At 30.6% G+C, this 14306-nt stretch overlaps 3 protein-coding genes across 3 annotated transcripts; 1 reads left to right on the top strand and 2 right to left on the bottom strand.

Annotated features, from left to right (window-relative positions):
• Window positions 1-332: 332 nt before the first annotated feature.
• HELRODRAFT_73843 (hypothetical protein) lies at window positions 333-3838 on the bottom strand (the record flags this gene model as incomplete). The annotated part of the gene is made up of 7 exons (XM_009014391.1): window positions 333-617; window positions 1211-1270; window positions 1539-1575; window positions 1900-2002; window positions 2158-2233; window positions 3102-3244; window positions 3694-3838. 7 exons carry the CDS (start codon window positions 3836-3838, stop codon window positions 333-335), a joined length of 849 nt encoding a protein of 282 aa, XP_009012639.1.
• HELRODRAFT_168546 (hypothetical protein) lies at window positions 3689-6732 on the bottom strand (the record flags this gene model as incomplete). The annotated part of the gene is made up of 3 exons (XM_009014390.1): window positions 3689-3814; window positions 4002-4005; window positions 4472-6732. The coding sequence occupies 3 exons, from the start codon at window positions 6730-6732 to the stop codon at window positions 3689-3691; spliced, it is 2391 nt and encodes a 796-aa protein (XP_009012638.1).
• Window positions 6733-10924: 4192 nt separating this feature from the next.
• Window positions 10925-12085, top strand: HELRODRAFT_168545 (hypothetical protein; the record flags this gene model as incomplete). Its single annotated transcript, XM_009014389.1, has 7 exons — window positions 10925-10958; window positions 11065-11165; window positions 11231-11318; window positions 11467-11570; window positions 11640-11696; window positions 11785-11835; window positions 11897-12085. The coding sequence occupies 7 exons, from the start codon at window positions 10925-10927 to the stop codon at window positions 12083-12085; spliced, it is 624 nt and encodes a 207-aa protein (XP_009012637.1).
• Between the last annotated feature and the right edge of the window lie 2221 nt (window positions 12086-14306).

The following is a 14306-nucleotide window of genomic DNA, read 5'->3' as shown; positions in this document are numbered from 1 at the left end:
CTTAAAATTGTTATGTTGAAAGCTAGCTTAACAAGGGACATTTAACAGAAAAAATGCATGTTTACATACATGCACCGCACAACATTCAAATGACATGCTACAACGTAAAGCCAACAAAATTTTTTTTTTCTTTCAATACTTTTCATTACTTTGTATTTTTACATTAATATTCTAACAATTTATTTTAGAATTCGTTTTTGTTTTTCCATTTTTGTATGTATTTCTTACGTTTTTAAAGTGCATTTCATGTATTTTATATTTTCCATTTTTATCATTTAAATCTTTTTAATTCTGATTTTATACTTTGCACATTGTAATAATTACTTCAATTATCAAAATTTCGATTTTAAAGAATATAAAAACAACAACAACAACAAAAACAACAAATTAAACATAACCACTGCTTCTTTCAAAAACTCCTGCAACATTTTAACATGAGCCGGATATTTCTTGTAGATAATCAAAGCCTCCTGACAGTTTTTCTTATCCATATCGAAGTACTTCTGCAGTAAGTTGCCCATGCCGTCATTGTAGCCTGACATCAGTCGCACCAGATCCCTGTATGAGTAGTTGTACGCTGCCCGGATGATGCAGTTTGAAAGATCGTGAACAGTTGCCTGGTGGTGTTGTGGTTGGCAGAAGGTGGAAAAAAAAATTATTCAACAACTACATTAATAGGGCTAATGGTTTTGTGGTGCCGTGGTTATGGTGCCTGGTTCTACTGCTGCAGAGACTTCGTTCGAATGCAAAGTCATCCGTGTATGAGTAATGTGTGTGTATTGTTAATATGTCAGAGAATTACCAAAGAGAGAATTTATTATTAATAATAATGATAATATAAAATAATTAAATTCAATAGGAATAATTATTTTATGATTGTTAGTTATAAAATAATTAAATAAAATTATCATTCAATAGTTTTTCAAGTTAGCTAGATTGCATAACTAGGTTGTATTGTTTTTCCATTGCAGATGTGCAGTACATAGTGTTCTATTTTAACGCTTATCATTATTCTGCTATTATCAATTACAAAACTTATAAAAAAAACACAAAATAAATTAATCTTTAATGCTATGAAATGAAAAAAAATTAAATAAAACTTATTTGAAAAAAAAAACAAAAATAACACATTTAACCCAATAAATAGAAAATAAATAAGACATAATTTTAAAAAAAAATGAAAAAAATGGAAAAAAATATTGTAAACAACTACATCGAATCTCAAAAGATCGTCAATCTGGATTTGCAATCTGCTCAGCCCTTCAAACAACTGCAAAGAAAAATAAATTAAAAGAATGCAGTAATAAATCAAATGAATGGGTGTTGTTGACACTTCTTCCCACAGGCACTCAATCACTCACTTCAGGATGAAAATTAAAAAAAAATAGAAATAAAATTAATATTTCAATTACTCTATCAGACATAATAATAAAAAAATATCTACAAATGACATCACACACAATAAGAGTAATGAAGCTAGCAACAAAAATCAACATAACAAAAAATAAAAAACCAGGGCAGACATGTAAAAAACATACCTTTGGCGTTTTGAGGTTGCTAAAAAAAGAGCCAGCCCTAAGTGAGAACGTTATTTTAAAAAGATTTCTACAATAACTCACCATAAAAATTACACACATACAATAATATTCATGATAAACATGTATAGAATGGAAAAAAAACAGTAAGAAACAATGATGAGATTCGAAGCAACATACAAATGATATGAAGTAATAACCACAGTAAGAAAACAGATCTAGATGAAACGATGAAAAAAATAATTCCACAGATTATAACAAAAAATACACAAAATTAAAAGTTTCAATGAAAAAATTAAAATAAATTAAGTATATTAACAAAAAGTAGCAATATATACAACAAGAAAAAATACATGTACATTACCCTCTTTTAACTTTACAGAAGTCATAGCCCACAATTCTGAATGAGATGGCCTTAGAGCTGACATACTTGCCGTAAGCCCTGACAAACTTTGACATGTGAAGTGCTGCATAATAAACGTGAGAAAAAAAATGTTTCCATATAAATTTCCAATTATTTCTTATTGATATCATAACAAAAACTAGAAAAAAAAACAAGAAAAATAATTGTTATCATAAATAATCATATGTATCACAAACAGATATATATCATTATTCTAACCAAGACCATCTGTCCTGTCAGAAAAGTTATCCAGGTTCATGGAGGAATTATCAGAGGCCAGGTATTGGAAGAACCTCTGGTCAAATAACATTAACATAACAATCATATCATGATATATGAAATAAAAATTATAAAAATATACACAAAAAACTGAAAAATTCAGCTAGGATCACAATTAGTTTGAAAATCACAAACGTAAACATGACTTAGTTTGTGCTCTCTCTAATTAATTGATTGATTAATACATGAAATGTCTAAAAAATCATTTAATTACATCAACTAACATAAAATGACATTAATCATTCATAGAGTAGTATGTTATATGACAACAACAACACACGTTTAGACGACATTTTCCCCGAGATCGGGGGTTGCCGTTTGGCTACCTATGATGAAACCGAAATACCCCTCGATGAGGGCCATTGTACTTCTGTCATCATAAGTAATTTATTTGGCTAATTTTTACGCAGGACGCCCTTCCTTACGCAACCACAGTTATAAGCAGTGGGCCTAGCCTTTGATGATCCAACATCACTCACAAGGCAGTGAGGGTCAGTTTAATGTCATAACCAGGACTAGTATGTTATATGACAACAAATAAATAACAAAAGATGTTAATTTAACACAACATTTTCAGTGAAATATCATCATATTAATTATCATTTTTTTCAAAACTATCACTGTCTTCAATAATGTGAGGTGTGGTGTTATGTTGGAGATGTGATTACAGTTCTGCTGTTGTATTATATTACTATTTCAACCACAATTTGAGAAATGATAAAATAAAGTTGATTTGTCATTAGAATCAAGTAAAAAAGTATAGATAATGATCTTTAACACTGATACTCTTTTAAAACAAACATTCATTTTTTTATTTTAGTAAATTTTCACATCCCTGAAATACTTAAATAAATTACAGGTAAAAAATAATTAAAAAAAACAACCTCATTTCCATAATTCATAAGTTCATGTATGGTTATGAGGGCCTTGAATGTGATTGGCCAGTTTTGGTTGTGAGCTCGATCGAGAAGCAGACGACACATCTCTGTGATGGGCATTGTGGGATCATCTGTGCACCGAACCAGATCTTTAATAAAAATTGAAAAATTTGATGATTTTCAAAAATGGTCAGTTTTTACCAGCTTTGATACAATATTTTATATTTTATATTTATATTGATTCCTTCTTGACATGAAAAAGTTAACATGATCTTTTCAAGAAAATTGAAATGATCTGAAAAATCAACTAATAACATGAATTCAGTGAGTGTGAATGATACAACAACCTATTTATACTCAAGCTTTTTACATCTTAACTACCTTTTTTATTTTTTAGCAGTTTTAATTCATCAAAAATTAAATTTACAGTTAAAATTTTTAATATTTTCAATTTTGTATTTTAAAACAATAATACGCTGAATGCAAGTTCTTAACAATGTATCTCATGCTAAGAACATTACATTTGAATGTTTTAAACTCAACTCTGAAATCAAAATCCATTTATTTAAAATTAAATTAAATTTTTAAAATCCCTAACAATCCAAATGTTTTTTCTTAGGAGCTGCAATTTCATCTGTAGTAGCCTTCAAAATGGATCGGGCATAATCCTGTCCGGTAATTGTGTGTTTGACCGTCACGATTTTATCAAATATAATTTGCTGGCCGTGAATTAATTTATTCATTTTTTATAATTATTTTTTTTTTAAGAATTAAATTAAACAGAATTGCTTATTTCCTAGTTCAAGCAGAGTTCAACAGTAAGTGATAAAGGTAAAAAAGTAAAGATCAGGGATGAGCTGTTTTTTTGCATTCTGTCGGAAACCGTAGAGATTTGAGAAATCTGACGAACCTGATTTTTTAGGTTTATGGATAAAATATTTTGATTTATTGTGTGTGTATGTTGACGATTATATCATTTTTCAGAAAAATATCGTTTAATTTTTTATAAAACTTTTAACAGTTGAATTAGTTTATTAAAGTTTAAAATATGAGTTTATACAGGTATACCGGTATTCATAACTATGTTATTGATGTTAATTTCTATTCAATATAAATTAAAGTTTTGGTAAAATTTCGATTATCGTATATCTGAATGATTAAAGGCAAAAAACAACAGCAAAATATATGAACAATGTTTACTATAAAACACTTTTCTATCACGGAAAATAGATAAGCTTTATAAGAATGATAAAAACACTACAAAATGCAGTTTAATAAAATTATGCAACTTTTAAACTTTTTAAAAACGATATTTTTTTATAGTAAAAAATCACAAAATCTGTTGTAAGCTGATGAACTTTTCTGATGTAGGTAACCGTGCTTCTTTGATAGCATCTCCTATCCAACGATATCTTGTCCATGTGTCTTCTATATCTCTCTTTAATTCAGATAACTTTGCGTTTACTGAAAGCATTGCAGACCTGTATTCCCCCTCTGGCTGTTTGCTTCCGGCATCCAAAGCAGTCTTGCGACTTTTGCAAATTTCTAATGCCAATTCCAAGATGACGGACAGTTGACAATACTTTTGATAAATTTGCGGTTGGTATGTTCTCAGCTGGATCATTTCAAAAGTACGCATAGGTAGGAAGAAAGAATCCGGCAGTGGTGAAATAGCGTCTTGGGTGATGAGAGGGCAGAAAAGAGAATGCGGAGGAGCGAGTAGAATCATTTTAACTTGATCGTTTAGATGTAGGATCGATGTATGTAGGCGATTGCAGATAGCTTCAACAGGCTTGTCCCTCTTTGTCTTTTGTGTTTCAGATGAAGGTGATGATGCTAGTGAAGTTTCTAGAGTAAACGGAAGTTGGGCGTATGTTGCATCTTCAAATTGACGAATCTTTGAACATATCATGCTTTTAAAATTATCTTCCATATCGTCAAACTTGTTACTTTGTAATCCGTTTAAAATCTTCAAACAACTATCGGTCGTTTGTGTATTATTGCCGCTGCTGGGATAATCGTCGATTCTTGTAGATGGAAAGTTGTTAGGTGTTTGTCTGGAAACAAGAATTTGCATTCCATGTTGCAGGTGACAAGCCAGGTACATGTAGCTTATGTATACTCCACTTTTCAATTGCTCATCCAAGTTTTTTGATTCCCTTAAAAAGTTTTTGCAATTGCTGGTTAGGTCGTTTAACATTCCACTAATTTTTTGCTTTTTGTTCGGAACTGTTGATGACGATGATAACTTACCCAAGGGCATCCACGATAGTGTCGGCAAGGAGGAAGATGGAACTGGGGACGAATTCAGAGATGATTTCGATTTGGCGTTGAAATCGTTGTTGATAAACATAAAAACGTTGCAATCCGTTCCGCTTAAAATGTTGGTGTGGAGATGGCCTAACTTTTCATTTCCGGTTATCTTTTGTAAAATGTTGACAGCTTTCAAAATGGCGTATTTAAAAAGAAAGCTGTTTTGTTCAGTTTTTTTGCAGCTTGGTACTTCTTTTTTCATTGCCTGTTTTATATTTGTTAACAATGACCAGTCACTTGTAACTTTCATCAGCCAAAAAAAATGAGACTCCAGGTCAGCCACGTTTTCTGAATCAACGTTTACAGTTGGAAGCAAATTATGTGACGTCACTAAGATTTTACCAGTTGACTGGAGCGTGCAGGATATGTAGAGACCCTTCGTTACGTTGGTGAGATGTTTCGAAAGAAGGAGGCCCTTTACAAAATTTGCTTGTCTTTTGTTGTCATTTTTTATGGGACCGATATGAGCTTCCAATATATTGTTGTAAGTGTTGTCTTTATTTAGTGCTTTCATCAATGGAATGCAATGTTTGCCAAATTTCGATAAACAATTGTTGGCTAAATTTGTTCGCATCCTGTCCAACTTTCCAAAAAATTCTTCATTTTGATGAGTTTTGAAGTTTTCCATCGTTCTCTTAGGACTACTATTTTTGTAGTTATTGTTGTTTAGTAACATTCCAGAGTCATCTATTCCATTGCAGTTATCCGTCATATCTGCACTTGCCAGAAGTTGTCGAAATGACATTACACTGCTACATCTTCTGGTAAGTTTCGATCTGTCGGAACTAGGAGTCATCCAGCGTTGGTCTCTGTTATCGTCAAATGTGTTGTCACAAATGGAAATTTTACTTCTTGCATCAACATCATTAATTGATGTAATAGATTTCAACAGGACCTTTCTTCGTTTCTCAGCGTCAGTGTAGCAGCAGTTCGAATGAGATTGGTTGTGCTTATAACGACGATGACTGTGATGAAGATTTTGATTTTGAAAGAAATATTGCGACGCGTTGTAATAACTTTTGTTATCAACATCATCGTCACTATCATCACTGATTGTGAATGGAATCTCTGATACTCTCTTGCCAAAAAGTTTCCTCTTTCTTATACTTTTGAATGCACCTAGCTGTCGCTGAGACGAATAGACACGTCCATCTCCCCGATGGTTCACTCCAATTTTGTGGGTGGATTCAGCATCGTTATTATCTTGTTGTCTGTTGAACGCAATGCGGCTGAACGTTGAGGCATATCGTTTAGTTCGGTTGAAAACCGGCAGATTTCGTTGAGGTGGATTGTCTTGGTGCATCGGTGAACTCGGTTCCACCATCGCATGTTTTGAACGACTTCTTCTGCTTAAGTTAATTTTGCTAATACGTCCAAAATTCATTTTTTCAAAATTTTGTTAAAAATATTAGAATTTTTATAATATTGTTATGCGGAGGCTTTTGTTAAGATCAACGTATATTTAAATATTCAGGATAAATGATTGAAAAATTGCAGTTAAATTTAATTACTTAGTGCTAAATGTTTGGCAGAAAACCGAATGTTGAATCTGAACTAAAACCCCTTGCTTATAAACCAATAGGGAACTGGAAACACTGCCGATTAATTGGAAGCATACGACAAACAAAGGGAAAGATTGAATACTTTTCAGACTAAACGATCTACTTTATTGCAGTGATTACCTGAATACCTTACACTGATTGTTTATTATTATAACTAACCAATTAAAGAATACATTTCTAACAAATTCTTTATGTTAGACCACGACCCAATTGAGGAATAAAAATTTAACAATCTAACTTTAATAAAGTTAACTGCTTTGTTGCAATTAGGCTATCAGATCAGACCTTTGTTATAAAAATATTTTTTAATTGAAATAGATAAGTAATAAAATTTGTATGTAATAAGAATTTTGTAATGTAGTTACTGCAGTAATTTTTATAATTCAATAACAATCGAATGTGAAATGAAGTGAAGGTGATTAGTTCGAAGAATCTGCACAAGTGGACAAATTTTATCGTTACGTTTACAATCGTGTATTACAATTAAAATCGTTACGTATTCATCATCAAAATCAGGATCACATTGCAATAAAATGCATTAACGATTTATTTAGTAGTCATTAAAAATGTTTTTAAAAATAAATTAAAAAATGTAAAATTGAAGAAGATTGATGGTTACAAAAATAACTTTCAACTTTAAATGAAATCAATAAGATCCTGCCAAACGTATATAATAATCTGATGAAATTTCAAAGTGAAAACAATGACATGATTTTCACTTTTCACTAAAGTTAAACAGATTTTATTCCAATTAATTAATATAGTTGTAAAAACATTAAAAAAATTCGAGTATTCACTTTTATTGGTGTGTGTGTTGTTCTAAAAACGCTAAATATAATTGCGTATTCATGCCCTGTGTTTTAAAGTAAGTAAACAAACGCAATGAAACATTTTGAAAAATAGTGCAATTTTTATGAAAGAGTTTTTCAAAAACTTCCCAAATGTTTGAAAGTGCTGAGTTGTAAAGGTTGAAGTGGAATATGGGGTTTTTCTACTCGCCAGAGCCATGCCTCTCGTCCATGTATGTCATCACGGTGTGAACTGGTGGGAAGATATTTGCAATGTTTTATGAACATTATAATCTTAATAGCAGATGTTAAGCGATATCGTTAAAACAAAATCGTCTTCTTTAACAGATGCGTATAAATTTTCGAAGGTTTGAAACAACAAAACCTTATTAATCATCGTGTCTTTTCTACTTGTTTGTCACTTGATGTAGTTTTCAATGAGAAAATCTCACTCATCGTCCGTATAAACACCTGAAAAGTTGAGCCACTAGACGTTTGAAAGCTGTTACTTATTCGCTTGGAGTGAGGGGTTGAAATTTTGAAAGATACGATACAACACTCATCTGATTTATCTCATTTACGATACCTACATAGCATGAAGTAAATTTAACAAAGTAAGATTATTGCCTAATATCAATTACTAATTGGCATTTTAGTTTTAATTTTCTTAATTGAATAAATTCGAATAGTTATTACCAATATTTCTAACAATTGGGGCAACCAATTTATCAATGTTTCAAAATCGGTAATGCCTAACCCTAAACGCGCGTGTTAAACTTTTTAAAATTTAAATAGTAATTTTGTGACATTTTGGCTTTGAAATAAGCCATTAGAATGTGTATGTAAATGTGTTTATCTCAAGTTACAAGTTAGGATAAAAGTCTTATGTCAACGTAAAATTAACTTATATGATATGTAGTCATGCATATCTTTTCACGAGATATACAAAAAAAAACTTAAATTAAATTATTTTGTATTATCCAGCAAGCTCAATAATATTTTTATTAATTTGTTACGCAGCGATTACTTTCATTGATATTGTTATTATTATTATTGTAACTATTATCCTTTCTTCTTTTTTTTATTTTTCTTCTTGCTATTGAGCTTGAGTTGCCTAGGCATTCACAAACATTGTGTGGCTAAAGAAATAGGCAGAGAACATAACACGTACGAAAAAAAAATCAACCCAGGTATAACACAGGCTAAGGTAATACAGCTTTGCTATACACAAATTGTAGATGAATGCATACACGTATCGCTATGCTATTATTTTCATTATTTATAAATAAGATTATTTAATATTATTATTAGTGTTATTATGCCGTTTGGATGTATTACATGCAAGTAATTAAGTATACATGGGAAATATACATACAGTGCTACATTTAGGCATATTCTTTATTGATTGCTAAAGCGCTCAAAAGAAAAATATTTTAGCATACCTGTCGGCAAATGTGAAAGTAGCATTGTGATCAGTATGTGTTTATGATCGTTTAAAAAAATAGTGAAGCACATTGTGTATCAACCAGTGTTAGGAACCATTTGAATCATAGGAATCATAGGAAAAATTTGTTTATTATTTTATATTGTATTATTTTATGTTCGTTGTATTATTTAATACTTTCAATTTGTTAGTGATAATGTTCTATCTTCACTCAGAACTCTTTTTTTGTTGTTGAGCATGTTCACGAATTTTAATACAATGATTTGAATAATCTATCCTTTTTTAATGCTACAAACTGATTCAAGTGAGAGTTGAGAACTTTCTTTTGCCGAAACTTTGTCCTCGCCTGTCTACGATTTTTGCTTTGTAGACAAAATTTTGGAAAAAAAGCAACTAATTTACGACAGTTAATAAAATATTGCGTTTTGTCATTTTGTTTCAATTTTTTGTCAAGATGTTGATTAAGTTTAATGAAAAGAATGGAATGAAAAGAAGGGAAATTGGGAATCGTTGATGGGAATTGAAGAGAATTGTAATCACTTTGCTAATATTGTTCACCTGTAATCAAAATTATTATCGGAAGAATCAACTCGTCACACACATTCCGTATGATTGGCAGGAACATGCATCGGAACGTGATCACTGCATTGTAGATCTGGCACTGTTAACTATGGCACCACCTTCACGCAAAAAGCTGAAAAGATTTTATGTTGAGTAGTTTTGAAAAAGTGTAAATGATATAAAATGAATAACAACCATTTTCGTTTTAAATTAGACTTTTATAAAAGTATCAATTTGTAAAGTAGCCCAAATTCAAATTATTTGAAGTTGATGGAAATTCAGCTGCAGTAACAGACCAAACATATCAAACACTGAAAAAGAGACAACACAACTGTGCACAAAATAACTGAACTTTGAGCCAGACAAACAAAATTGAAGTATTTATACCATACTACATGACAGACTCAAACATCGTTTTGAGAAGCTGATAAAAGAGTAGAATAGAGCTAACGTTGTTCGGTTGTTCACTATTTTTGACATAACATAATAAAACTTTTATGATCAAACTCAACATTTGAAATGACTCTTGAAATAAACTAAAAATTCAACTTTTTTGAAATATGATTTGTAATTAGTTAAATACTTAAGGCATTATTTCTTTCAAGTTGCATAGCAATTTAATTAATAATTTTTCAATATTTATAACAATACATTTAATTAATCATTTGCTCAGTCTAATGTTTTCATCAGTCAGATAGACACTACGTATGTTTATGTTAAAACTATGCACAGGTACAGACAGAATAAGCGAAATAATTAAATCTACAGATAACAGAGTAATTAGAAAACTGCAACATATAATTTATAGGATATAAATAACCAATATATAATAATAAAAAACAATTAATTCAAATACATGTCTAAAAATATTACACAAATATATGCGATGGTGATGCACGTTGTAAATACATCTCTCGATGCAATACATTTATAAATCACTATACACGTTTTTTAGGCCATAACAAACATACGTTATTAATATATGTGTTTCATTTATATGTATATATAAAATATAATAATAAAACAAGCACACAAACACACGCACATACGCACAAACTTATCTTTGAAACAGTAAACGTTTGCTGTACTTTTTCAGATCGAACTGAGTTTTGAGTCGTCGTCCATTGCATGGAAAGTTAAACTTAGTTTAATTTGCGAAAGATGGCCATTCAGCTTTATTACTTTCCAGTCAGAGGTTTTATACAGTTTTTCGCCCAGGCACTTCATAATTTTTGGCATAATTTTTTAAAATATGGAGCTGACATTTGAAATTGTTTGTTAATTTGATTCTTAACTTTTAGGTAGGGCTCAAGCCCTGAGGTACATGTGCAAAGATAATGATATTAAACTGGAAGAAACTGCCGTTACCTATGAACAGTGGCCTGCCCTCAAGCCAAAAACTGTTTGTCCTTCGCGTTTGTTTTTTGACTGCGTTCAATTTCAATTATGTTGAAAATTTTGTTGAAGCCACTGGGTCAAATGCCCTATATAACTATGGACGGAATGGATCTGGGACAGTCTAATGCTATCTTGAGACACGTCGCCAGAAAACATGGTTTGGTTGATTTTTTAAATTGATGATATTTAAAAATCATTGGTCCTAAAGTTACAATTTAATTATATTAATAATTATAAATACTTAAAATATAATAGTAATCGTTTTTTAAATCGATTTAATAGTGACGTTAACAATGTTTGAACAGGATTTTATGGTAAAAATGACAAAGAAGCAGCGCTGATAGACATGCTGAATGATCAGCAGGAAGATCTCAGATTTGCTTACATCCAAATGATCTACAGAGATTATGTAATACTTTTTTATATTTTTGCTAAATTTAAAGAATACTTCAAATATACCTAATTTAAATTTACGAAGGAATTGGGGAAAGAACCATTCATACAGAAACTTCCTGAAAGTTTTAAATATTTTGAGGTGGGTTTTTTCTTATTATTTAATGCGGTGTACGTGTACATTATCATAAATTTATACAAGTTATTTTACTACTCATTGTTTTCTATAGAAATATCTGTCCATGAACCACAATGGCAAAGCCTATTTTGTTGGAGAAAAAGTATGTAACAGTTTAATAGTCCAAATATTTGCAATATGTAGAAATTAATTAAATATTATAGGTAAGTTTCCTGGATTACGATGTATTTGATCTTCTGGACGATTTGTTGGTCCTATCGCCAACATGCCTTGATTCATTCCCACTGCTCAAAGCTTTCCACAAGCGCTTTGCTGACAAACCAAAGCTGCATGCATATAGGGAAACTGAAGAGTTTAAGAAGATGCCAATTAATGGCAATGGCAAACAGTAAATGAAGGCACATTGATTCATCAAAATTTCTCAATAACATCTCCTTATATTTTTATGACGATAAATATTCTTAACATGACATTTTGTACATTCTTGCCATAGCTTCAAACAGGGGCATTAATATATTTTAAATGTCAAAATTGTGTAAACGGAAACTTTTGAAATAAAGTAGCTATTAATCAGCAGCATTAAAATGAAATTTATTGTACATCTATGTTTTAAAAAAGGTGAAATTATCAAAAAAGAAGTTATACAAGTTTAAGTGACTCAATCAATTTTATGAAAAAACAGCGAGACTTTCAAGTAGTACATAGAAAAACTTTTTAATTTGCGCTTTCTAATGATGACGATGGAAGCAATAAATATAAAGTTACTGGAACATCGTTTGATTGAAATATTTCAGTTGGTAAGTCTAAATATCTCATGCTATGACGTTGGTGGTGAAGTCGGCAGATGAATTTTTATATCTAGAATTGACCATATCATATAAAATTATGGCATATTTTTTCATTATTATTCATTTCAACTTGACTGTATTTCTCTCGAAGTTTAAGTTTTGACATTGAAGCCTGTCCAAACTCCCCACCAGCATTTCCACAAATGGTCTAGCATAAACTTTGATAGGCATTCATTCAACAATTTTGACTTTCACGTTTCCATCATCATTAAATCACGCAATTATCACAACCGAGCCATTTCTCATAAATGGCATTTAGCCATTTACTATTATCGTGTTATCTGACATCGTTGCCAAGGTTTTATCCCTATTGCCGAAACTAATAATATACTTCACCGAATGGTATAGTTTGTCTTCGGAATAAATACCAAAGCATCAAATTTTACTTTTTATAATTTATACAAGCAAATATTTTTTATCAAACAAATTTATACAAACAGTATGCAAGTTATCTCTTCATAATAGTTGCTCATTAAATAAATATTTAATATTATACATGCAACTCATTATTTTATTACATGCTCTCTTAATGAGTGATTGATTACATTTAGCAGACGATAAGGATGAACTGGCCGTGCCTTCTTTTCAAAGAAAATAGGTGACTATGTACATAATTACAACTGTAATACGATGCATGTGAATGATCCACCCAGGTGTAATCTAATGACAAGATTGATGTATTTTTGTACCTGAACGTAACGTACTAATTAAAATTATAAAGATTATAAATAATTCACATACAACGTCAGCATGGGCATGTATTAAATTATAATTAATATGTATTTACATTTATATATACTAACTTCAGATTTGCGGGGAAGGCTTAAAACATTCATCATGAACGTACAATGTACGTAAAAATAATAATTGGTGATGAAAAAGATTTTAATACTCCTGCAACGCTTTTGAGTAAAATAGTTGCATCAAAGTTTTTATAAATTAAGTGAAAAATGAGTAAAAATAGTGCCAAAATTGTTACAACCAAACGAGCACACGATCATTTTAATACATGACTGTAATATTATGAGCGGTTTGCTTTAAAAATTTATTGCTATATTTTAGAAACTTCCTTTTAAACAAAACTCACAAAAGTGTGAAAAATTTCAGGTGTCTTTCATTAGTGACAATTTTGTGACTTGGGTAAAACGTCTGCTTTTTGCTTCTGGATACTTTTTTCGCCTTCTTTTACAACATCTCAATATCTCATAATTTTTACTATGAGTGTTCCGTTAAGACTTTCAACTAAGTTCCTTGATAAGCACTTTCGGACGCTACCTTAATGGGTCTATAAGATATCGTGTTTGCTTGGTTGATTGATTGTTTAGCTGATTGATTGTATCAATAACTGATGTTTTTAATAATTGAATAGAACGATATAAATTATTTGACCTATCATCGCACTTTAAACTTTCTCTAAAAAACAATACTAAATTATATAATAAATAAAGAAAAAGTTGATATTACGCAGATGATATTAGTCATTAACCGGCTTAATACTTTGACATATGATAAAATAAGTTATCGTTATAAAGTTTAATTGTTATTTTTTAACTTATTGAATATAATAATTATAAATTTAATGTTTATAACCAATCAAATGAACATTGTGATGATCAATCAGGTCATTGATTGAAAAGATTCGGTCTAGATTAATATTTTTTGATACCAACCTGCCAGCACGTATGTTCGCGCCCTGGTTATATTACACATAGATAGCTCGTTCAGTGCGTGCCATATATCATCTGCTCGTTCGTATTTCAAAAGT

This window comes from Helobdella robusta, assembly GCF_000326865.2.
Source record: "Helobdella robusta unplaced genomic scaffold HELROscaffold_13, whole genome shotgun sequence".
NCBI lineage: Eukaryota > Metazoa > Annelida > Clitellata > Rhynchobdellida > Glossiphoniidae > Helobdella > Helobdella robusta.
Note: the sequence above shows the minus strand (reverse complement) of the source record. Positions and strands in the feature narration are given on the sequence as shown.